General features: G+C 36.4%; 3 protein-coding genes and 1 long non-coding RNA gene across 6 annotated transcripts in view; 3 read left to right on the plus strand and 1 right to left on the minus strand.

Annotated features, from left to right (window-relative positions):
• Positions 1-4,127, plus strand: part of LOC129745416 (SET domain-containing protein SmydA-8-like) — a 66,437-nt gene extending 62,310 nt beyond the window's left edge. For both annotated transcript variants that reach the window (XM_055738484.1, XM_055738485.1), the window contains exons 3-5: positions 2,202-2,368; positions 2,450-2,590; positions 2,771-4,127. In XM_055738484.1, the coding sequence (XP_055594459.1) occupies positions 2,202-2,368; positions 2,450-2,590; positions 2,771-4,034 (1,572 nt within the window). In that variant the 3' untranslated portion in view covers positions 4,035-4,127. The remainder of the gene's footprint in view (positions 1-2,201; positions 2,369-2,449; positions 2,591-2,770) is intronic.
• Positions 4,128-9,599: 5,472 nt separating this feature from the next.
• On the plus strand, positions 9,600-11,211 carry LOC129745419 (uncharacterized). The gene is made up of 4 exons (XR_008737128.1): positions 9,600-9,823; positions 9,981-10,024; positions 10,083-10,188; positions 10,695-11,211. It is a non-coding gene; the product is annotated as an uncharacterized LOC129745419 (long non-coding RNA).
• A 1,486-nt stretch (positions 11,212-12,697) lies between these two features.
• On the plus strand, positions 12,698-20,601 carry LOC129745417 (UPF0488 protein CG14286-like). 2 transcript variants are annotated; one of them, XM_055738486.1, is made up of 2 exons: positions 12,698-16,839; positions 20,192-20,311. In XM_055738486.1, the coding sequence occupies exons 1-2, from the start codon at positions 15,679-15,681 to the stop codon at positions 20,210-20,212; spliced, it is 1,182 nt and encodes a 393-aa protein (XP_055594461.1). In that variant the 5' UTR covers positions 12,698-15,678; the 3' UTR covers positions 20,213-20,311. The 2 variants fall into 2 exon arrangements, with proteins under 2 accessions (XP_055594461.1, XP_055594462.1); XM_055738487.1 differs by lacking the exon at positions 12,698-16,839 and adding an exon at positions 19,441-19,827 and having other exon boundaries at positions 20,192-20,601.
• Positions 20,600-22,285, minus strand: LOC129745418 (28 kDa heat- and acid-stable phosphoprotein-like). Its single transcript, XM_055738488.1, has 4 exons — positions 22,059-22,285; positions 21,883-21,973; positions 21,080-21,468; positions 20,600-21,018 (listed from the first exon to the last, which is right to left on the minus strand). Exons 1-4 carry the CDS (start codon positions 22,066-22,068, stop codon positions 20,999-21,001), a joined length of 510 nt encoding a protein of 169 aa, XP_055594463.1. The 5' UTR covers positions 22,069-22,285; the 3' UTR covers positions 20,600-20,998.
• Positions 22,286-25,312: the final 3,027 nt, after the last annotated feature.

Consider the following 25,312-nt stretch of genomic DNA (forward strand, 5'->3'; position numbering starts at 1 on the left):
GTTAAGATAAAATAAGCTTTAACAACTTTACGTCAATCATTTATTTTACGTCAATCATATGCACTAAAAAAAAATGCTATAACTTCAATATAGTTGGGAGCATTTCGACTATGTCCAACATTAGGAACACACTGAAAAAAGTGTTCTTAATTTTGGACATAGCAATTTTTAGTTTTTACTTGAAAAAAACATAATTTTAACTGACTTATTACAAAAATCATTGTGATTAACAATCCGACAAAAATTTTCAAAAAAAAACGGCTGAAAAATTCAGCTTATATCTTCTATTTCTAAAACTGCGTCTTTGAAGAAACAAGCTAAGAATCCCGTTCCATTTGGACATATTTAAAGAAAGCGGTTTTTAGTAAAAAAAATTTAGGATTTATAAAACTAAATCTCTCTATTCACCCCTGTTTTAATTTTTAATTTAATACAGTGTAATCAAGTTATATTTTAAGGACTACAAAATGATAATGACATAATTTCTAACATTAAAGACTAGTTTTATAAAGTTTTTGATTTTCATGTAAAATTTAAAAAAAACCAGCAGTGAATGTACAAATTTTAAAATTTTTCGAAGCTATACAATCTTTACCAGTATGACTGATTGTCAATGATATCTACAAAATTTGTAATGGTTCAATCATTCTATACCAGCACAATTTCTGTAAAAATATTTTTTGGACAGTAATCAAACTTTTTTACATAAATGTTTTTATAATTCAGTTACCTGTCTGGGGTAAGATGCAACAAAGTGCAAATCGAAGAGACATCTTGTAAATCTCGTTTCCATATGCTGGAACATTATTGTTTTGCATCACGCGTTTGTCAACATTGAAATTTCGTTCATCTAAATATTTATTTTTATTATTTCAGCTAGGCATTAGAATTTTTTGTAGTATTTTTTACGCCTAAATGTATGCAACATCCTCATGTTTAAAAAAAATGTTAAAATTAGTTACAACAGATCCAAAAATTACTGTATTTGGTGTTTTTACGCGTAATGGCCTTTATGGCATCCAAAATTTTACAAATACTAGTTATAAATTTTCACACTTTTTATCAGATTTTTCATTAAAAACAAAATTTGTTTTGCTCTGTTTTTAAGCATAGTGAAAATCGTATGTTTTTAGAAAATTGAAAATAACCGAAGAATCCAATAAACTTTTGTTGCATAGGAGTATGAGGAGGAGGAGGACGTGAGTTTTTAAGAAGCCATTGAAGTTGAAAAGTGTTGCATGTTACCCCAGTTGACCCACTATTGATGAAAATAATATAAAGCTCTGCTCAGACTAATTAACAAAAGCGAAATATTGGTAATTAAAATCTCTTCATTTTGATACTAGAGCGAGCCGGATCTTTGTGGGTGTTTACTGTTTTATGTATGTATGTAGGTATCAGGTTTTTTCTATGAACTCATCACTCATCTACTATTAAGATATTCTCTAAAAATTAGGACAATTAAGTACATTTTTTCTAAAATCAGTACTATTCTAGCGTTTTCGAAAAATCAGTGCATTTGTCTATTTCTGTGATATTTTTTCATATGTAAATCTTTTAAAAAACATTGTAGGAAAAAGCATACTACAAAAATTGTACAAATAAGATTGTTTAATGACTAAGTGGAAGGATTTCTTTTCTCGCCCTGCAACGAATGTATCCATCCTACCAATGTTTTTATAAAGAACTTAAAAGTAAAATTATGATAAGTTTTAACCAAAACTAATGAAATTATCAAATTCAAAATGTTTCATGACCGCAAACGAACAAAAAGTCTTTGAATTTGTTAAAAAATCATTGTTGTGATATTGTGTTGTGTCAATTTGGAGATTTGGTTCTACAATCGTCGCTTTTTTTTAATTGAAAGCACTAGAAAAAAACATCATCAAATAACGAACTGTCATAATGGTTTCTTGTAAAATATTCAAAAAATTTCATGAAAAACAAAAATTTAAAACTTAATTCCACTTTTATAGTTTCATAAAAGCAAAAAGCCTGTCAAAATAACTCCGTACCGAGAAAAAGTACTATAATAATAGCACAACGTTATGAATAATTATGCAAATAACCAGACCTTGGACATCGCGACCTGATTGACTTATTCTGTATTTTAAAAATTTTCACTTTCGCATCTGTCTGCATCGCAGAAAGTTCCGAAATCGAACAAAGTAGGTAATTAAATATTTTATTGGTCATTTCAGCAACAACGAAAAAATAAAAACCGAAGCCATCAGAAGGCTGCCGGTGAGCACGAGGACGAAAATGATGAAAATGCAGGGAAAAACTCTGTCTCGGAAGCTACGGTTGCGGAAAATGACAACAACAGCAACAAACCGTATTCGATTAAACAGTCCGAATTGGTTGGCAGGTATGGCTCTACAATTCGAGGCTTATCGAATTTCAATTAAGAAACGCGTATGTTTATTGTTTCATTCCTTTACTTCTTTAGGTATTTGGTGGCCTCCCGGAAGTTAAAAGCTGGGGAAAAAATCATCGAAGTTGCACCGTTAGCGATTGGTCCTTGGGCTGAAAGTGATCCCATCTGCCTTGGGTGTCACAGACTGTTCGAAAAAGGCAGTAAAATTTTGCGGTAGGTTTTTTGTTGAGAATTTAAGTTTAATGATTGGATACATATTTGTGATTGCATCATAATGAGTAAATAATACAAGAAAGTATTTATGTCACAAGCTTATTCCAAAGTCATCACAGTAAAATAATCGAAAAATAAAAACATCAAATTATTTGACATTTTGTCGCATTTTGCTTTCAGATGCGTTGATTGTAATTGGCGAATTTGCAGCGAAAATTGCCAAGATCTTGCTGTCCATAGGAATCAAGAATGCATTCCACTCAAGGAGCATAACGTGGCTGAGCTGCTGAAAACCGCCACTCCTCTCGAATCTAAGTTTATGTACGAAGCCATTTTCGCTTTACGTTGTTTGCTGCTGAAAAAGACTGATAGTGAAAAATTTAATCTTCTATTGAAGATGGACTCCCTCAACGATCTTCGTCGAACGAGAACACTTCTGTGGACGCGCAATCAGAGAGAGATAGTGGAGCGGATTCGGAATCAGTGGAAATTTGATGAATTCTCCGAAGAAGAAATTCACACTGTTTGTGGAATAATCGAGGTGAACAGCTTTCAAATAGGACAGCACGATGTCCACACTAGAGCGCTCTATCCGGAAGCGTTCTATTTAATGCACGATTGCACACCAAACACGACTCATACGGACGATCCAATCAGCCACGTTCTTACTATCAGACTGACGAAAGACCTTATGGAAGGAGAAACAATTACTTTATCGTATGCCTATACTCTACAAGGAACTTTGAAACGTAGACAACATCTTTTTGACTGCAAATTCTTCTGGTGCCAGTGTAAGAGATGTTCGGACCCCACAGAATTTGGAACCAACTGCAGTTCATTGAAGTGCTCCAAATGTTCAAAAGGTCTCGTGATCTCCACGAATCCATTGGATCAAGATGCTTCCTGGAAATGTAACCACTGTTCGCACGAAATATCTGCAACAGTAATCGTTCAACTTCTTGATCGTTTATTCGCGGAGCTTGACGGCATAGATGCTAACAGCATCGAATTGTATGAACAATTCATTAGTAAATATCGCTCGACGCTTCACGAGAACCACTACCTTATTCTTTCGGCTGAACACTCGTTATGTTCGCTTTACGGCAAAATAGATGGCTATCTCATGTCGGATTTGACGATCGAACAAATCAAACGAAAGGAAACTATTTGTCGACATTTGCTAGCGCTGGTAGAGGATATCGAACCAGGGCTGAGTCGTTTGAGGGGAGTGATCATGTATGAACTTCATGCTCCCATCATGATAGAAGCTAAGTACAGATTCGAAACCAAACAGCTGAATATGAGTCAAGTGAAGCGGAGCCTGGATGAGGCCCTGAAATTGCTTAAACTTAGCGCTAGAATTTTGTCGTTCGAGCCTCCGGGGTCACCGGAACATGAAATGGCCTTAGCCGCAAGTGATGCAGTTTCGAAAATGCAGAGTTAAGATATTTTGAACAGTTATATTTTTGTATTTTAAGACCTATTCGACGTACTTGGAAAATAAATGTGATAAACAATTACAATTTCGGCGATCTAATCAAAACTGACTTTTTACTTTAATCTTTACCTTTATAGTCATAACCTTATTGTAATATATTCATGTTTATTAAGATCTCTGTAAAAGTGTTACTCTAGAGTAGGGATGCCATACGTACTCTTTTAAAAGTATACGCACTATTTTTCGATCGAGAAATGGGCGTTCTTTTTTTGTGAAGTTTTTCGAAATTTACTCTTTTTTAAAAACATTTTATTACAAAAAATAGCTCATTTGTTCCAGTTGATCAATGTCCCAGTTGATGAAGTCCCACATCTTTACCAGAAATATGAAAGAAATACAGCTTACAACAACATACTCAAATATCTCATTTTTAGAAAGGCATCTTTGAATCGTTCTAATCTGTGAGCGCGATTAGCGCCTTTGGGTATGCAATACTAAACAGTAAACAGATAATGTTTGTTTAAAGGAAAAAATGCACGTCTTAAAACTGTTTTTGAAAAGCATTAAATTATCATGTTTTACTATCTCTTCGAATAATCGAGCTACGAAAATTCAGCTCCTGACTTCTCACTTTTCTTTAGTTAAAAATAGTTTAAAGAATTTAAAACGCGAGACTTCCACAAAATTGTCAGTGTTTGAATTACTTAAAATCTCTCGGTTTTCGTTTTTTTAACGTTAGTCTCTACTCTTTTGAAAATTCAGGCGCAGCACTTAGTTCACACTCCGGCGCAGCCCATTTGGCTCAGCACATAGCTCGCATTTGGCGCAGCTTATAACTTCGGGATGAATCATCCCTGGATGAAAATCCCAGAAAAGAAAGTAGCACATAACTCGCATTTAGGCTACGGTTACCATATCCCGCGACACCTACAAAAGTACATTGAGACCATTTATCCAATAAGTCAGGAGGAACGGTCAACAGCAGAACCCCGCTTATCCGAGCTCTGAGTTTCTGAGGTCTCGGTTTATCCTAGCCATCAGGTTGACACAAGATCCATAAATTAATCCTTGACATCCTTGACGTGGAACGAGTGCGCTGAGTTGAGAGTGTAGTAGAGTCGAAGAGATGGGGCTTGTTTAACGGGGTGAGTTTTGAACATATCAGGAGTGATTTAGGTGGAACATTACATTGGCGATCCTGCCAGGAGGAATAGGAAATCATGGAGAAATGGTATGTTGTCCCAAAACTTCTTGAGAAAAGGTATTTTCGCGAAAACAATTAGGAAAATCTATGCTGGAGATTTTTATGACACTGAACAAAATATCAGGTATCGTTTCCATTTGTTTTAAGCTGAAATAAAATAAATACACCTGAAATAATCAACGTTCAACATTCTCATGTAAAATGCGATGTGGTTATTCTGAGGAAAATTCGTTGTTAGTGGTTTTTGATTTGATAAGAAAATATTTTATTCAACCGGTTAATAGTTTATAGTCTACTATTGAATATTTATTCAGATGTATACAATTTCAAACATTGTTTTATTTTATTTTAATTGTTTATTTGAGTATAAGAGATGAACAAAAAAAAAAAAACAAACTAATAAAATTTTATTTTCATACACATGTTTGCAATTCAATTGGAATTAATTGTGGTACATTACGATAGTAATAATTATTTGTTAAAGTTTTAACCGATCAACTCGAGTCGAGATTTACTCATAAACAAACACAGCATCATAACCATATGGTTTCTTGAGTAGAGTTCAGCTCCTTGCCAAGAACTATATGTAACACTTGAATGAAGTTCAGTCTATATTACATAACAAGCCTTGAGTAGAGTTAAGCTCCTTGCCAAGGACTTGATAACAGAATTGTTTGAAACTAATGAAGGTTACGACAATCTCGAGTAGAGTTTAGCTCCTTGCCGAGATATAAGTATTTTTATGAATTAAAGCGAACGTCAAGCGAAGATTTAAACATCTTGAGTAGAGTTAAGCTCCTTGCCAAGAAAACTGTTTGATGCCTTGAGTAGAGTAAAGCTCCTTGCCAAGGATATTTCGCTTATCAATACAGATCATTAAACATCTTGAGTAGAGTTTTGCTCCTTGCCAAGAAAAATGTTTAATACCTTGAGTAGAGTTGAGTTCGTTGCCATGAATATTTCTGTGATCAAAACAAACAAATAAATATCTTGAGTAGAGTTTTAGCTCCTTGCCAAGAAAAATGTGTTATACCTTGAGTAGAGTCAAGCTCATTACCAAGGCAACCAAGGATATATTGCTGATCGAAACAGATAATTAAACATCTTGAGTAGAGTTTAGCTCCTTGCCAAGAAAAATGTTTAATACCTTGAGTAGAGTTGAGCTCATTGCCAAGGATGTTTCGCGTATCAAAATAGATAATTGAATGTCTTAAGTAGAGTTAAGCTCCTTGCCAAGAAAAATGTTCAATGCCTTGAGTAGAGTGAAGCCCATCGCTATGGGTGTTTCGCTGGACAGATCCAAGAAAAAAACATCTTGAAAGCCAGTATCACTCCTTGCCAAGAAACGTGTTGAAAATATTGAGTAGAGCTCATTACCAAGCAACAATTGTGCATTAAAAACACATTTTTAGAAGCTTCGTTGGTAAACTTTCATCAAAACACAGATTTCAGGCAATCTAGCACATCATTTTTGTTTGTCAGATGTCGACAGTCCGGACTTCCGAAGTAAAATTTAGGCGTGGTGCAATAATATTACTGGAATTGTTGAAACATTTGTAAATATTGTAAAAAACCTAAAAGATTATGGAAATCATTTAATAATAAACTGATCGATGAATAAATATGAAAATGAATTTATCTCAGTCGATGCTTTTATGTTTCAAAGTACATATTGTTTCAGTGTGCAGTGCAGAAAAACAAAGCACAAAACAGCTGATATTGTCGGAAGAAGAATTCTCTTAAACGAATTTAAAAAAAAATATTGCTGGAAATTGACTCTGCTCTGATAAAATTTGCCAAATGAAGTAACACAGAGCAAATGTGACAAACAAATATCTTTAGACATCTTCATGAGCGGTGAGGTCACTCCATATCAGCCGAGCGGGGTGCAGATTCTCAGATGGAAATTCGTCACCAAAATATTGCGGATCGCAAAGGTAGGCTGAATTGTCGGGACATTCTGCATAGCAATTTAATTGATATGTAAAATAAAGAAAAGAGAATGTTTTGTAGTATAAAACATAAAGAACATTTGATTCAAATGGGTAGAAAACGGAGTGGTAGTTTGTGGATTTTATCACTAGATTTGCAGGAAGAGGAGTTATTGTTGTGTTTCTTTCACTATTTCTTATTTGTTTTACTGGGCACCATCTCAGGTCACAAACGATATGATTTTGAAAAATTGCGTTGAGTTTTTATCGCAACAGTAATAGCTAGAGTGAACGTTTGATGAAAGTTTGACTGAAAGTTTTGTGTAATTTAAAGTCATTAGTCAATAACATATCATTTAAATTGAATTTATAGGACTTTGGTTGATTATCCCGGAAAATTTTAAAGATTTGTATGAGTTATCAAACCTTAGAAATGTAACTAGAAGAAAGCGTACAATATGTTTAAAAAAAATCTTAGTTCACCACATTTAATTTTCTTTAGTTTTGTTTGGGTTTGAATCAGAAGTTTACCGATGAGATATAGGTGCATCACACATGCTTTGAAGAAAAAGATCATATTGTAGGTTGAAGACTGTGGTGAGCTGGATTGTCGAAAGTAAAAATTTCAAATCTCGTATGCTTTCCACAAATACTTTACCGGCTGAGCAGTTTGTGAAAAGTGATGAGGGGCTACTGTAATAACCTATCACAGCAACGGGTACAAATATGAGAAGAATATTTGATTAAATAGGAATAACAGATTTTTAAAAAGCAGCATTAGAGGAGGCGATCGGTTGCATGAGATGTAAACTTCGTAGAACCGTGACATGATTTAGCTTACCAAAAAAGTACAACGTAGTAGAGTACTGGAAGAAAACTATTATGGATTTGAAAACAGCGGAGATGTGATATGATTGAATTCTCAGACATTTCACGAGCGGGAGGATGTGAGCCATTTGCCTGTAACGAACGAACGCGAATTTATGGAACGTAACCTATTCAAAGGTGAACTGTTAGAGGTCGTGATACAGTGTAGACTACACACAAAACTTTCGGGGCTCCACTTAGCAAAATTTCGCTGTTACTTTCCGTTAGCAAAAATATTTTTTTACTGTTCAGTTAGCAAAAAGCTACATTTACTTCATTTTAGTAATAAAAAAGGTCATTTTACTTTATTTTAGTAAAACGAAGGTTTTTCAGCCGCTTTGTTCACAGACAGCAGCCGCCGCGCCAGTTGGGAGAAAAACAAAAAGCTGTCGCGATTAAGTGCGGTTCCGGATGTTCGTTGGTGGTGGTTCTTGTGGTGGCCAACTCCACGACGAAATTGTAGCTGAATCAACACCGAATGCTTACAGGTACACACAAAACTTTCGGGGCTCCACTTAGCAAAAATTCGCTGTTACTTTCCGTTAGCAAAAATATTTTTTTACTGTTGAGTTAGCACTTTCTGATTTCTTCTTGCATTTTGCTCAATTTGAGTAAAAATAACCCATTTGCTACTAATTTTAGTATTTACAGTAGCATGGGCTCGAACTTTTAGTTTGTACACGAACCGCGATGAGCGTTCCGTACGGGAATTTTTATTTTTGTTTTCTTATCGGTCGGTCGCGATTTCAAAACGTTTACAGAACGCTAGCGTTTTCGGAACAATTGCATTCCGTTTTCACCTGGTGGTTCTGGCATCAGATAGTACGGGCCGCTGTGGACGGTGGTTTTGAGTGTCCGTGAGGAATCCCGTCGGTAGAAGACGGGTGATCGCCCGCCCGATTTGGGTGAGTATACTATTCGAACTTGCTGCTGCGGAGCTGCTGCTGTCCATCGTTACCCCTACCTCCACCTACCTCTCCGGTTTGACCACCTTTAAGACCTTCCGTTTACGCTCCACCGATCATCATGATATTGCCATAGTTGGCGCTGTTAAACCTGTTGCTGATGCTTCCGACGTATGATCCGGACTGGTGTCCGTCCGTCCTTTCTACTGCTGCCGTCGCCGTTTCCTCTATACGTCATCGATGTCGTCTTCAAAGATTCCCGCACCAGCTACGAGCGAAGGAGGAGGAGGAGGATGCAGAATGGCCTCTAAGATTTCCAAGGCAAAACGGAAATCAACCAGCTTCTTAAGAGTACCCCACCTGGGTGGCCACACCGAAGGCCAACTTTTCGGAAAAAAAAACTTGTTCGGAAGGGTTGTACCGAAACCAACAAAATAAAATCGAAAAATAAGTAAGTGCAAAATGGACTGTAGATAAACCGAAAAATAGGAGGAAAGCCATTCTGGATTTGTGTTGCATTTCATGCTTAATGTTAAATTCAAATTTTCTTTTAGCTCTTTAATTGTAATAAATCAACAAATACAATTAAAGAGCTAAAAGAAAATTTGAATTTAAGTATGTTTTTTTTATTATTTCATGTTTCCTTTAATTGCAGATCATCATTTTTTTCTGCCCCGGCTCGTTGTTAGCTGTTAATCATATTAATGTTCTGCCGATATCGGTGGATATTTGGCCCCAATCAGTTGGCATCTACCAACTTGGAAATGGACTGAACCACCGGTTGATAATAAGAAGGATTTTCTATGGGATCGTGCAGGACCGCGATACGCAAAATCGTTGCCGGAGTTAGGGTTTCCGTGTTCGCCAAAAAGAGAAACATGGCTCAAGGTTGGTACCTAAATTCTTTTGAATTAATTTAAATTGCTCAATCAATAATGTGCCTCTCCCAAACAATCATCAAGACGTTCTCAGTTACCTTATTGATACCAGTTTTTAAATCTGTTTTGACCTTGAATTTGAAAGAATTTTTTTTCCATTATTTCAGATTTTCAAAATTCAAACATCTTTTGGAGCTCAGCATGAAAAACGGTAATTAATTGATTTTATTGAACGATGTATGTTGCTAAATTAATTTCTTCATTCGCAGATTGGAATTAACAAGAGTGAGAACTTTAACAAAATCCTCTGTGCGAATCTATTATAACCAACAAAGAATCAACGGCTTCGTTTTTGGTATCACAAGAAGAAAAAGGGTAAGTTAAATGTTTTTTAAGGTTAATATCCTAATAAAAAATAAGGCTCTAAGAGCCACACCAGTATGAGCGAAAAACTGCTCTATTGAGATTAGAAAATGCTTTACAATTCTTTGAATTAAAATCTAACTGATATGCCAATTTAGGATTTCCTTAATTCTACTCTGATGCTTTTTTGATCGATCGAAACTACAACTTTATAAAAAAACATGGAAAATCGCAACACACAGAAACTTTAAAGCGTGTTTTCTTGAAAGTGGTTTTTTGTCCTATTGTTTTACTTTTCTTCCTTTTCTTTAGTCTTTTTTGTTTGTCTATTGACAGATTTTAATTATCGATTGGAAAATTTAAGGGTCAACCATAATTAATGAGTTTATAAATAAAAGCCCGAAAGCTGAAACCCATTTGAAACCTTCCTCTCTAAAATAGAATCTAAAATATTCATCTGAAATGTGTCTTGATCTGTTCAGGATGACTAGTAATTTATTTTGTTTTTCAATTCTCAGATACCGGAGGACGCAAAAGCTTTGGTTCATAAATCAATATCTTCAGTATTCGTGAAACGCCATTATGTTTCGAAAAATACCAGCGGGAGGTGAAAAACAACAGCCTTCGACCGGTTGTGTTCATTGCGTTGTTGTACTTCAAGGCCTTGTAACTACTCCCCACCTAAGCGGGTGTTTGAAATTGTACATGAATTGAGAATACTTTATAAAATATAAAATAAAATGAAAATAATCGAAATGCCATTATACATATATTCATTTTTGAACAGATTCACAACGGATTATTCGAAATTTAAAATTAACTAAAATTCTAGTAATTTTTGGGGGTCAATAAATTTTTGCTTAAATTTTAGCTAAAATAATTTTATATGCTGAAAAATTAGTAAAAATTTAGTCCGGACACTTTTCCACTATTTTGCTAAAATTTCAGTTAGAAAAAATTGCTAATTTCATTGCTAACTTTTTAGCTGGTCAAATTTGAGCAAAATTTTGCTAATTTCCGACCTCGAAAATTTTGTGTGTAAGGTCCGATCTTAATGTGTTCAGATTCTTCAATTTTTTAATTACTAATTTGTGTGTTTGTTTTTTTTTCTACCAGGTTAAAACTGCAACATGAAACCCGCAACAGTCCGGCAATGAAGAAGAACCACAACTGGAATTTCAACAAGCTGCATCCGGCAAACACCCCGGTGCTTTCTTTGATGAAGGTGGCATGCGTTCCCAGGATCGGAACTTCCATTTTACGAAAAGTGTGAAAATAAAATTTAAAAATATGAAAAATAAATAATAAGTGAATGAAATTTGTGTATTCTATTCAATAATCAAACATTCCCCTGATTCTCCAGAGAAAAAATAACAAAACATTAAATTACGGATCCGGGAAATCTTTTTCTCCGGTTTTTGCTAGAAATTTGAGTAAAAACTGCGGCGGCTAACTTTTTTCCTGTTTGCTAAAATTTTAGTTAAAAAATATTGCTAAATTGATTGCTAAGATTCTAGCTGGTCAAATTTGAGCAAAATTTTGCTAAATTCCGGCCTCGAAAGTTTTGTGTGTATTGTTAGAACCGTTCGCGTACAGCAGTTTAGTGTTTAGAGGTGAATACGATAACTTTTGCATTGTGGGGAGGATGTGGCATCCCGAATTGAGTAACATCCTTGACGTGGAACGAGTGCGCTGAGTTGAGAGTGTAGTAGAGTCGAAGAGATGGGGCTTGTTTAACGGGGTGAGTTTTGAACATATCAGGAGTGATTTAGGTGGAACATTACACTTACCAGAGCTTGTCGGGGGACAGACCACCTCGGTTAAGTGAAACCTCAGATCAAACGAAAAACATTGACAAACCCTATAGGGGAGGAAGACTGAAATTCGCTGTATCGTTTTCTGATGACAAACCCTTTTGCTCTGGTTTTGCATATCATCCAGGCGCATAGCTAGGTTCTTACATGGAATTTATTTTTCTATTCAATCGGCGTTTCTAGCGAGTTTAGATTTAAAACTTGCCAGAGACGTTAATTTAATAGCTTAAACTGTAAGTACTCGACCTCTCTCTACGATTGGCTCAAGATTTGTTCCTTAAGTTATGTTGTACATCCAGAGCTATCTCACAAATTCACTAAGGTCAGGCAGTCTACTAGAGGAAAACCTCATGGGTAAAACTAAAATTGTAAGTTTCTTTATTTGCATATTTTCAGAAAAACTTATCTAACATGCATTATAGATACATATTTTAGCTTTGATCAGCTACTGGCTGATACAAGGAATAGTTAAAAACCTGGTTTGAAATTTATCCGAACATATGTGAATAACGATTGATTATTATTATTATTTTTTTTTTTTTTGTAAATTCTTTATTTGAAACGGCTCATACCTTTAGGCTTTAAGGAGTCAAACTCGTTTTGTTTGATTACAATTGTGTGCTTATATCTAGTTCACTTATTGAAGAAAAGATAGAAGATAGATAGGGAAATGAGAAAATAAAAAAAAAATTATAGACGAAGATCAATAGTTTTTAGGAAAAGATATATTTCGAACATGTAGTCCAAGTCTATCACAGCCAGCACATCTCTCACTGGAACATGGGGTAGTTTTCCTCGGGCCCTAGGGGAGTCTATAAAATTCGTTCTGGCGACAAGTTGGACCTCGCACGACTAAACAATATGCTCGATGTCGTGGTAACCTTGGCCGTAACCACACAAATTGCTGCCAGCAATATCAAAACGATAGAGTATCCCGTCTAAGGGATAATGATTGGACATGAGACGCGAAAATATACGAATAAAATCCCGACTCAAGTTCAATCTATTAAACCATGATTTAAGGCTTACCTTTGGGATAATCGAGTGAAGCCAAAATCACGACACGACCCTTCTTATCCTCGTCCCATTTGCGCTGCCAGTTGACAATAGAGTTTCTTCGAACCAAATAGTAAAATTCGTTAAGACGATTTCACGTTGATACGTGTCGCCTTCTATCGCCCCCACCTTTGCCAGAGTAACGATTGAATAGCAGATTCAAATGAAGTATTCCAAATAACGATTACGAAAGAATCCACCTAGAGATTCCAAGTTTTTTCTGCTACAAATAACAAAAGTGAAAAAGTCATAATTTTTTATACTCATTAAGCCACGATATTATCAAAAAAGTAATCGGTTTAAATAAGCTTACATAACGACAGGCGTTTTCAAATACAGTGACTTAAATATTAGCAATGATAGCGATGATATCACGCCTTAGTTTATGGAACTTATCTGTTCAACGATCAGTATTTTTTATATGTTTTTTTTAGAAACGACTGATGATATGGCGGATATAAGGGGACTCATCCTTGAAAACTATGTTAACCAAAATAAAAGGCAAAAAATTGCGAGGTGCTGCAATCGGTTTTGTCACATTGAAGAAAAAATCGTTATCTATCACTGATACGAATACCACAGTAAAGTGTTGTTAATAAACCATAAAAAAAGTTATCTGTCATCCACTTGATTCAATTAAAAAATCTTTGGCTTTGCTTAGATTTAAAAAATTAAGGCGAAATAGAATATCATGCATGTAATGAGACTGTCGTCTTTGATAATTTAAACGCCCGAATGTATGCAACTTCATCGAATAACATGTGAGCAGGTTTGCTTTAAAACGTAGGCAATCATTGGTTCTTCACTTTCAGTGTGTTTGCGGAATCATTCGTGTGTTTTTGCAACACGCCTTGTTGATTTTTTTAAAAATCAAAACAACGTGCGAATTTCGTTAATGGGGTTCGGAAGAAGAAGAGTGCTTGCGTGGATCGGTCGCGTTGAATATAGTGCTCCAATTTAAATCAATTTTACGCGAGTGAAAACTTGAGTTGTGCGCTGGAAATATTAAAATCTTATCGGAAGAAGGTCATTTAATAACGATTAGAGAATTTCGGTGCCTCTCGACGCGAGTGTTGAGCGAGATTATGGTTTAAAAAGTTCAAGTGAAAGTGGAAAAATGGCGGCCATTAATTAGCCGCGTGTTAAAAGCGAGAAGTGAAGAAGTACAGTAGTGGACAAAAATTTATCACGAAATAAAAGTGCAGTGATAATCGAGTGAAGAGTGGAAAAGAAGAAATTAACAAGAAAAGTGAGAAAAAATAGAATAAAGGAGATCAAAAAGAAATGACGACAAGAAATCAAGGCAGGCTGACACGTAGTCAAGCGGACAACATGCCACAAAGAACAACAACAACACAAATGAAAAGAAGAGTTTCGCAGACAAATGAAGCAACATCATCCCAAGGAAAGTTGAAGGCTGGAATGATATCGAATACACAAAGGAAAGAAATAAATGAGAAAGAAGGTGAGGTGTCGGACACGGTATACGTCGAACCGATACACTTTACACAAGAAGCATTGGATAAATATCCCAAACACCCGGTCGAACTAGGAAAGTTACTCTACGGAAAGGGATTCAAAACAAATGAGATATTTAAAATCGGAAAATTTAGATACAAGATCATTCTACAGGATAAGAAGGACTACTCAGGTATGATCAAAATGAAATTAGATTCTAATAACGCAAAAATTTTTATTCCCGGAGCAAATAAGGAAACGATATGGTTCATCAAAGGGGTTCCATTGGACTTCGATGTAGAACCCAAGGATATCGAAACGGAACAGAGAATTCTGAAGATTGAGAGGACCAAAAGGTTAAACGAAAAAAAACAGCTAGTAAACACAACCAATCTGAAAGTTACTGTCCAAGGCAAAGAAAAATTAAACTCAGTAAAAATTTTCGGATGCAATTTTTTTGTGGAGCTCTACATTTTTCCGGTTAAACAGTGTGGAAACTGTTGGAGGTTTGGCCACAAAACAGCGTTATGCAGAGATGCAAAAGGAAGATGCGAAAATTGCGGAAAAGCACACAAAACAGCAGATTGTGACCAGGATACTGTGTGCATAAACTGCAAAGGAGGACACCTGGCATCGGAAAAGACATGCCCCGAAAGATCGAAGAGGAAAACTATAATGAAAGAAATGATGAGTAAGAATATTACATATACAGAAGCCAAAACAAATGTACTAGCAAAAAACCGATTCGCAATTCTGGAAGAAGAGGACTCTCCAATAATTACGCAGGATGAAGTCGGCCCATCCTACGTACCCAATAGGGATAGAGTAAAGCGTCAAAAACACCGAGATAGAGCGCAAAAGCTTTGGACAGACGTTGTCAAAAACACCTCAATTGAAAGAAGCCAAAAAAGCCCAGGGAGAGAATGGTCAGGAAACATACAGAAGGCAACGGAAGTAGAGCGGTTCATTGAACAACTGCGAAAGGAGATGATGAAACTTTTGAGACCAAACCCTTGGTTGACAACCCTGAAAGAACTAAGAGACCGAATTATACACAAATTAAAAGGGGAGCGCACTGAAATAGAAACGGACCAATTGATCCTAGAGATATACGAAGAATTAAACAAAATATTAGAAACGGATATTTCCGAAAGAATAGACCAAGAAAATCAAAATGGAATCTAAAAGACTAAATATAATCCAGAATAATATTCAGAGCATTAGACCCCTAGAAAAGAGAGAAGAACTTTACGCGTGTATGAAGAAGAATGACGTCGATATAGCGATTTTGCAGGAAATTTGGTTGAAACGATCTGAAAACTTCCAAATGAAAGACTTCGAATTAATATCCAAATGCCGTGAAGAAGGGTATGGCGGTGTCGGAGTACTGGTGAGGCAGGGCCTCAACTATCAAGTACTAAAAACTCCTGAAATATTCCCAATAGAAATGGTAGGAATAACGATCAAACTAAACAAAGGAAATCTAAAAATAATGAATGTTATATCCATATATTTACCCCCTGGAGGGAGCCTTAACACTGAGCTTAAATCAAAGTTTGAGAGACTTTTTAGTTTTTTAGAAAATTTGACTGGAGAGATTGTTGTAGGAGCGGACTTGAATGCACACCACGTATCTTGGAGTCCAATGTTTGACAACTGTGCAAGAGGGAACCTTATCTACCAGCTAGTAATTGAATCAAAATTGATTATGATGAATGACGGGGCTGCAACTAAATTGACTCCCATTGGAGGTCGAGACTCAGCGATCGATCTAAGCCTGGCCACAGCAGGTATTGCTCAGCAGTGTAATTGGGCTGTAAAAGAAGAGAGCTTTGAAAGCCCTCACTTCGTCATCGCTATGGAAATAGGAGGAGCATTCCCCATAGCAAGTGGGAAAAGAAAGAAAATCAACCAGCAAAAAGTAGTGGATTCCATTAATAGTATTAGACCACAATATATCTACAACCCAGACGAAATGGTTGGAATTTTCGAAGAAGCTGTCGAAAAAGCAAGCTACGTGGTAGACAATAAGAAAGCGAACTACTTAAAACGGTGGTGGTCGGAGGAAATAGAGGAGAGCTACAAACAAAAAAGAGAAGTCCTAAAAGAATACAACAAAAGCAGGTCTCAAACAAACTACATCAGGCTCCAAAAGATAAGAGCAGAGTTTAAAAAAATTGTCAGAAGAACCAAAAGGAAGTACGTTCAGGAATTGATGGAACTAGTAGATGAAACAACACCCAGCCGACAGTTATGGAACATTATTAAAGGAATAGACTCAGCGCTGATGGGAAAAAATAGAAAAATCTCGGAAATGGAATTCGACGAAGGGCAGGTAATTATGAATCATTACTTTGGCAATAAACTGAATAGAATAGCTGAACCTTTGGAGACTAATAATAACCAACACGAAGAACATGAGATGGCGATACAGTACGATGAACTAAGCGAGGCACTCAGAAGTAGAAAAAATTTCTCGGCACCTGGGGAAAACGGGATATCTTATGGCATGTTAAAAAAATTAGATAGAGGAATAGTTCTGAAAGTCTTTGAAATGCTGAATAGAGTTTTCGTTGAAGGCAAGATCCCTGAAAGATGGAGGACATCTGATATTAGGCTGTTACCAAAACCAGGAATAGACCCAGCTCTGCCTAATTCAAAGCGACCAATTGCTCTTATGAACGTAGAGATTAAACTAATCAATGCAGTTGTCAAGAATAGAGTGGTAGAATTAGCTAATATGAAAGAATTGATCCCAAAATTGTCCTTCGGATTCCGAGAAAACAGGTCAGCAATCTCATGTATTAATTACGTGATTAATGAAGTATTAGAAGCCAAAGAACAAATGAAAGAAAGTGCCGTAGTTTTTATCGATGTCAAAGGAGCTTATGATTCAGTTAGCACAAACATATTATTGGGAAAATTAACAGAAATGCAGATGCCACGAAGGATACTCAATTGGTTATACCAATACCTTAGAAGCAGAGTTATGACACTGGAAACCATAACAGGGAAAGTAGAAATGGAGATCAGCGAAGGGCTACCGCAGGGTTGTCCCTTATCCCCGGTGCTGTTCAACCTTTACACAGCGTCACTACATGAAATACAAGACGAGCAGTGCAAGCTGATTCAGTACGCAGACGACTTTGCGGTAGTCGGGAAAGGGAACAACATCCAAGAAGCGGTGGAGAATCTGAACATCTTTGTAGAGAAATTATTACGGTCACTGGAAGACCTGAACTTAAGTATAAGTCCGCAGAAGTCAGCAATGATCCCTTTTACGAAGAAAAAAATAGATCACATTAAACTAAAAATTCGAGGAACTAACATAAAGATAGTTAACACACACGTATACTTGGGTTATACTTTGGACAGAGCACTGCTACACCGAAAACACATAGAAACAATGCGGGACAAGGCAGCACAAAAAATAGGGCTACTTAAGTTGTTAGCTAGGAAAAATGTAGGAGCAAACCCTAAAACATTAATAAAGGTCAGCAATGCAGTGTTAAGAAGTAGAATGGAATACGGAGCTGTGATATATGGAAACGCGGCTAGGTCGAATCTCAATAAGCTACAGGTTATACAGAACGCCTACATCAGAATCTCTATGGGATATCTTAAAAGTACTCCTATAAATGTAATGTTAGCCGATACTGGACAGATGCCGTTAAGTTTCAGAAGGGAAGGATTGGCTAAAATGGATGTTATAAAAATTGTATACAGTCGAAATCCATTGCTCAAGTTTGTAAGTGACACGCTGGCACGAGAAATCCCAAACGGATCATTTTTAACTGAAGTGGCCGACAAGCATAGGGACCTAATATTCCAAGTACACCCTTCGGATAAAGACATAGACAAAAAAAGAAGACTGCAATTTTATGGAGGACTGAATCTTAGAAGAATTGTGAAACATACACTGGAAGAAGAGAACCAAGTTAAAAAACAATCGATCCCTGCTAAGGTCTGGCAAACAATATTTCGGGAAAAAATGGAAGCAAAGTATAAATTCTTCAAAAAAGTTTACACTGACGCATCAAAAACGGCAGCAGGAACAGCCTATGCAATATATGATGAGGACAGAACCGAAACAATTGCGAAAAAGCTGAACGATAACTTTACCATCACTAACGCAGAACTTTTTGCGATTATGCAAGCATTAGAATTAATCAAAAGGAACAAATATGACAAAGCGGTAATCCTCACTGATTCAAAAAGTGCCTGTGACAGCATCCTCAACGAAAAAATTCAAAAAGAGAACTATATTGTTTGGGAAATATATAAGGAACTACTAGAAAGTAACGCAGAGATACGAATCCAGTGGATACCAAGCCATCAGGGTATACTAGGAAATGAAAAAGCCGATGAAGCAGCAGTCAACACAACGCATGAGAGACAGTCAGAATTCCATGGAATCACGAGAGATGATGCTATCATAGTCAGTCAAAAAGAAGTTTGGACAGATTGGAAAAACTTTTACACGATACAATCCGAAAAACGAGGAAAACTACATCACAAGATAAACAAACAACCAAACAAAAATATTTGGTCAGAAACCTTGAACCTAAATGCAAGAGAAGTCAAAATGCTAAGCAGAATCAGAAGCGAACACACGAGTACGAAAGAAAGACTAGCGCGCTGGGGCATCGAGGAACACGATCGATGTGAACACTGTGATGAAACAGAGGATATAAGACACATTTTATACTACTGCACGAAATACAACCAAATACGCAATAAATACAATTGCTTAGAATATGTTAAACCCCTGGAAAATATATTCAGAGACGAATGTGAAATGGATATGAAAGAAATAACAAATTTCTTAAAAGAAGTGAACATTCAAATCTAGAAACCGACAAGACGTCGGAAACAACATGATCATGAATACACAAAAATACAGACGAGATGGACCAACCTTGGTCCCAGTCCAAAAAGCAAAGAAAAAAAAAAAAAAAAGAATTTCGTTAAAACCAACCAAAAATATTGGATTTTTAAGAACAAATCAGCTCCTATTGTGAAAATTCAAGCTTCTAACGATAGAAAAACCCTCAGGGATCTGTAAAAATGGCACCACCAAAGGCTAGACTGCACAAAGGCACCGGCAAACTTAAGTCTATTCCGACATCGAGTTCTCTGTCCTCGCACAGCAGACCATCATCATCAACGGCAGCATTATCCTCTACCAGCAGTAGCAATGGACAGTCCAGCGGAACGGAACTGACCGAATCTAACATCCAGTTCGAGCTGGAACTGTACTGGTGTGTTCAGCAACTCGAAAACAGCCTCAACGCTCCCCATATACGAGAGAATAATAAGAAAGGTCGGTATTTATGTAGCCAATTTTTATACCGTTTGTTGATACGGTCCCAGGGCCGGGTTAAAGGGCGCTTTCTGTAGTAGAAATTTCTATAGTCTCGTTCGCTTCTGTAAATGAAGACGCCTTCTTGTACATTATTTCGGAGAACTGACCATATCAAATGGTAAAATGAAAAATGATTTTCATTAAGTTCGTACTTCAATATAAGTCGCCACATCTTCAATGTTTTTAAGTCAAGTCTTCTGTGCCGCAGATTCAATTTCTTTCAAGATCTCGTGTATTTTTTTCATTATTTTTTTAAGTTTTATAAAACAGTTAATTATAATGTTACCGTTATAATCTAATGTAATATTTTTAATCATTTCAGTTGAAGACACACTCAAACTAATTAACACCTTGAAGTCTCCAAACCAACCGCTGATTAAAAAGCGCCAAATTATGCGTTCCAGTTTTGGAGATTACCGTAAAAAGATGGCCGATGAAGAGGCAAAAATGGCCTTGCGGGCCGATAGTCTTGGGTTCGATGCCCCCAAAAAGAAAGCGAAGTATCACTTTGTAAAGAAAGCCGCTATACTAACCGAAGATAAAACTTTTCGGTTCAATTTCTCCAACATTCAACTCGAGGACAACGAAAGCAAAACTGATGACGCTGGATCAGAAAAACGGGAGGGGCCAAAATCGACAATTACGAAAATTGATCCTTGCTACCAATCAGATAACTCTTTTAGGTTTAACTTTACCTTGCCAGAATAGAAAATAAAAAAGACTTGAAACGTTGGATTTTAGTGATATTTTATTGAACCTTCAATGACGTTTGGGTTAGTTTACATTCCATAAGTAGTGCAACTCGTTATTTTAGTGCTAATCAGTTTGAACTATAATGTGACGGATGGAAAGTGGATAATAGTAAGATTTCATCCGTAACATTATCCATCTTTCAGAAATGGTTGCTAAACATCGCACTTGACAATAAAAGACCATATTCTAAAAATTTAATTTATATCAAAATTTATCGCAGCAATATGCATAGGGATTGTGAAATTCGAAATCAAAGGAGTGGAAATCACGTTACATGTACTGATGTTCTGCAGATGATCGCTCCTCCTTTGGCTCAAATCCCTCAATTATCAATCGCTCTCAGTGAATTTATAGATTACATTCAATCTACTTTCACTTATGTTTTACTTTCTTTCGCTGAAAAATGAAAAATAAATACTTTTATAACTAATAAGCAAAAATAAAACAATGAAATTACCCTTTTTCTCCGCCTCTCGTCTAGCGGCTGCCTCCGCGCGATGCTGCTTGATTATGGCCAGCCGAGCCAAATCCGCCTTAGCTTGCGACGTTTTACCCTCGGCGTGTCGCTTTTGGTAGGCCGCCTGTGCGCGTTGTTTCTCGATTTGCTCCCTCTCGCGGCGGCTCAGCGATGAAGACGATTCATCCTCGGCAGCAGCACCGGCCTCCAGGGCGTTGGTCTTTACGAAGGCCTTCTTCGGTTGTCGGTTGGGGTTGCTGATCTCGATCAGGGAACTGGCGCCTTTTTTGTCATCCTCAGATTCCTCCTCAGATTCGTCACTATCCTTCTCACTTCCCTCCTCGTCGTCCTCCTCCGCTTCGGAAGATTCCTCCCGGGTGTCGCGCCATCTGCGATACAGGAAAGCAGATAAATTTAGTACCCAGATTGAACAATTAAAGTGCAGGAATATTGCAGAATGATTGTTAATAAATACTATCACCAAACATACGCTAGTATTTCTTTTTGACATTGTGTTTTTAACAACTGCCAAATTGGCGAATTTTCTTTTAAAACATTTGATTATTTTCCTCCCCGAAATAGATCAGCGAATCATAAAGTGATTATTTAAGTTTGTCATTTTCAAATAAAATAGTAATTTGCATGCATTTTAAATTAGTTCCTTGAAACTTGCAAGTTGTTAAGTGTTTTCAAAGTCTAAAATTATCTTTGATAATGGGAGCTTACGATTTTGATAATAAACCTTATACAGTTTACAGTAAGTAAAATGTATGAACTTAAGGTTAAGGTACCAGATAGCTTACTTTTTCTTCTGTTCCTCGTTTTTCCGTTCAGCCTCTAATTCCTCAGCGCTGGTAAAATGGCGATTACGTCCTTTATGGTTTACGTATTTTCCTGAAAAATGTAACAATGACTATAAAAATAGTAAAAGCATCCTGTTACGGGAACTTGGCTAAGCCATACACACACACGAACGTACCTCTGGGCATGATTGACGCAATAAACGGCTACTCAGCTCAGGATTCTTTAAGCAGCTTTTGGCCCCGATATGATCAAGCAGCAAATCTATAAGTTACCTTTGGGAAATAAATCAATTTCAGCAAGCGAAGAATGATATTAAAAATATCAAAAAATTATGGATCATGGACGTATCAAGCGCGCACGCAATAAATTTTCACCATTTCCACCTCGTTGGATGTCAAAATGTGTGTTGTGTCAATTGACAGCCTTTGACACGTGAAACAAAACACAAAAATCTTGAATGGTTGAATATTCTTGCATAAACCTTAATTTGAGAAGACTGCCACTCAAATCGAATTTAAGCAAACCTGTTCAAAATTCTCATCTGAACCATAGATACTACACTTGAACGAAGAGCAGTCCTAGAAAAACTAAAGCCCATCTAATCGAAGTACAATACAATGGCATTTTCCTATCCTCGTAACTGATATTTAATCTTATCATGACGGTTTGATTGGATCGACCCACTGTACACCGAAGATTGCCGTGGAATCCTTTGACAATCAAGTAGCTTAACTGAGTTTTTCAGGTTGCCATCGAACCCAAATCAAACCCGCGGTTTAAATTATTTCAATTTTAGTTATTTATAACCCATTTTCAATTTTCTAATATCAGCGTGCATAATTCTTTCGATTAATCATGGCAATTTTACCGTGTATTAGCTTAAAAATAACACATTTCTGTAAAAGCATTTTAGAGTGTACCCGCGCATAACCAAACATTCAGTCCGTTTAAACAAAAACAGTTCGATGCAGCTTTAATATCAGAAATCTGGGGAAACCAGGATGAAATAAGCTCTTTGAGTCTCACAGGCTATCATAAAATTTTAAACCTGAGACATGGCAGAATAGGAGGAGGAGTTGGTATATATTTAAAAAATTGTTACAACTTTTTGGATCTTACACTGAGCACATATGACCTATTTGAGGTAGTTGGAATAAGCATTCCCAGTTTGAACCTCAATATAATCTCTGTCTACATAAACCCCAGAATAACAAATTCTGAGCTTACTCAGTATTTAAACTGTCTGTTCAGAGAAATAAGTGGACTAAGCAATGTGTTAATTGGAGGAGATTTCAATTCTCACAACACAGTTTGGGGTTGCGACTCCACAAACCATAAAGGGAGTCTAGTCTATGATATCGTGTGTAATACACCATATTTAATACTAAATGACGGAAGTAAAACGTTTAGACCAGCTTCCGTGAATATTACTCCCAGTGCACTGGATTTAACCTTATGTTCCCCGAGTCTCTTCAATGGGTGTCTTTGGCAAGTAAAAGATCACAGTCTAGGAGGGTCAGGTCATTTATTAATTGAAATTGAAATCTCTACAGTAAAAGCGAAAAAAGATCGGCTTATTTATAACAAAACTAAAATAAATGAGGAACTAACGTCGATTCAGCCTGAGGATTTCTCCTCATTTGAAAATTTTGGGAAATTGGTCCAAGAATCATTGAAACGCAATTCTGGCATAAGCACCTATAAACCTAAATATTATTGGTGCGACCAGCTTACTGTTCTCTACAAAGAGAAACAAAAAGCAAGAAGACAATTCAATATGGTTTCAAATGAAACGAACCTTATACAAATGAAAAAGGCTGACGCTAAGTTTCTTCGTCAAAAAAAAGAATTTATGAAGGAAAAGCTTTCTGAAATTACAAAAGACATCGATCCACGAAATACTAAAGCCAACTGGTTGTTAGTACGACGACTCAAGTACAATGAAACGAATAAACCCAAAAATAATAAAATCCTAATTTCTAAAGAAAACGCAGAACAATTCCTCAGAATCAATTTTGGACCGACTGTTGATATAAGCCAGATACAAGAAAACTCGACACCTATAACACCCCAAAACAGAATTCTGTTAGAAGAATGGAACCAAATAATTAACAAAAAGAAGAAAACCTCAGCACCGGGCACCGATCGTTTAACTTACGAAATGCTCAAGACTCTAAACACAGAAACTAAGCTGAAGATAGTTAGCGAACTTAACAAGTACCTAGAAAAGGGGTCATTACCAGACTACCTGAAAGAAATCCGTATAGTCCCGATTCCCAAACCAGGTAGGGACCTAAGCAATGTAGCTAACTATCGACCGATAGCTTGTTTACCAACAATAGTGAAATCTATCAATTCTATCATCCTACGTCGCATTCAAGATCATCTGCAGAGTAAACAAATTTTACCAGATCTTTCTTTAGGATTTAGGAAGCAAAGATCTACCGAAGACTGCCTGGAATTTGTGACTAATCATATCAAAGAAGGTAGAAGACAAGGAAAAGTATGCATAGCAGTTTTCTTTGACTTCACAAACGCATTCAATCACGTAAATGTGAATAAATTGATTACAAAAATGACCGAGCTGGATTTTGATAAGGATGTTTGCACGTGGATTTATAACTTCTTAAACAACAGGAAATTGATAATACAAACTGAACAAGGTCCTACTTACACAACTATTTCACAAGGTTTACCGCAAGGAGATGTCCTTTCACCGACCTTGTTTAACATTTATACCGCTTCTTTGCATTCCGCAGAAGTTGAAACAGATGTTGTTACAGTACAATTTGCAGACGACTTTGTAAAAATAATATTTGCTGATAGTCAAAACGAAGCTATTCAGAAATCACAACGAGTGATTGAGTATTTCATGGATTGTAGCAGAATGATGGACCTCCAACTGAACCTGAACAAGACGAAAGCTATAATATTTCAAAGAAGACACATTGACTTGAAATTATCAGCTAAAGGTGTAAACATAGAAAATGTAAGGTTTTACAAATATCTGGGAATACTCATTGATCATAATCTTAACTTTGGTATTCACGTAAGGACAATGAAAGAGAAAATAAAAGAGAGGCAAAGCATGTTGAAGATCATTGGAAGTATTAAAAAAGGAGCCACACCGAAAGTAATGATTCTTTTCAATAAAGCTCTCTATGGGAACTATCTTTCATATGCTAGCACAGTATATGCAGACACCAGTTTCTCAAACCAAGAATTATTGGAAGTGACCCACCGTCAGTGTCAAAGAATAGCCACAGGTTGCTCTAAAACAACACCCATAAACACCTTAGCAGCCCTTTCGAATGAGGAACCACTTAAGTTAAAAAGGTACCAAACCACAAAAAAAAGAATCTCTTTACATTTCCGAAGAAAGGATGTAGTATACAAACAATTAATACAACTCGACAAAGAAAACCGCCT

Source organism: Uranotaenia lowii, chromosome 2 (assembly GCF_029784155.1).
Source record: "Uranotaenia lowii strain MFRU-FL chromosome 2, ASM2978415v1, whole genome shotgun sequence".
In the NCBI taxonomy this organism is placed as follows: Eukaryota; Metazoa; Arthropoda; class Insecta; order Diptera; family Culicidae; genus Uranotaenia; species Uranotaenia lowii.

What these genes read in the sequence shown, in the direction of transcription:
- LOC129745417 (XM_055738486.1), top strand. Translation starts at nt 15,679, where the DNA reads ATGGAATCTAAAAGACTAAATATAATCCAGAATAATATTCAGAGCATT. An exon ending in TGGAATTCGACGAAGGGCAG is followed by an intron (nt 16,840 to 20,191) that starts GTAATTATGAAT and finishes TAATCATTTCAG; the next exon opens with TTGAAGACACACTCAAACTA.
- LOC129745418 (XM_055738488.1), bottom strand. An exon ending in AACGAGGAACAGAAGAAAAA is followed by an intron (nt 21,469 to 21,882) that starts GTAAGCTATCTG and finishes CCTGTATCGCAG; the next exon opens with ATGGCGCGACACCCGGGAGG. An exon ending in ACGAGAGGCGGAGAAAAAGG is followed by an intron (nt 21,019 to 21,079) that starts GTAATTTCATTG and finishes TTCATTTTTCAG; the next exon opens with CGAAAGAAAGTAAAACATAA.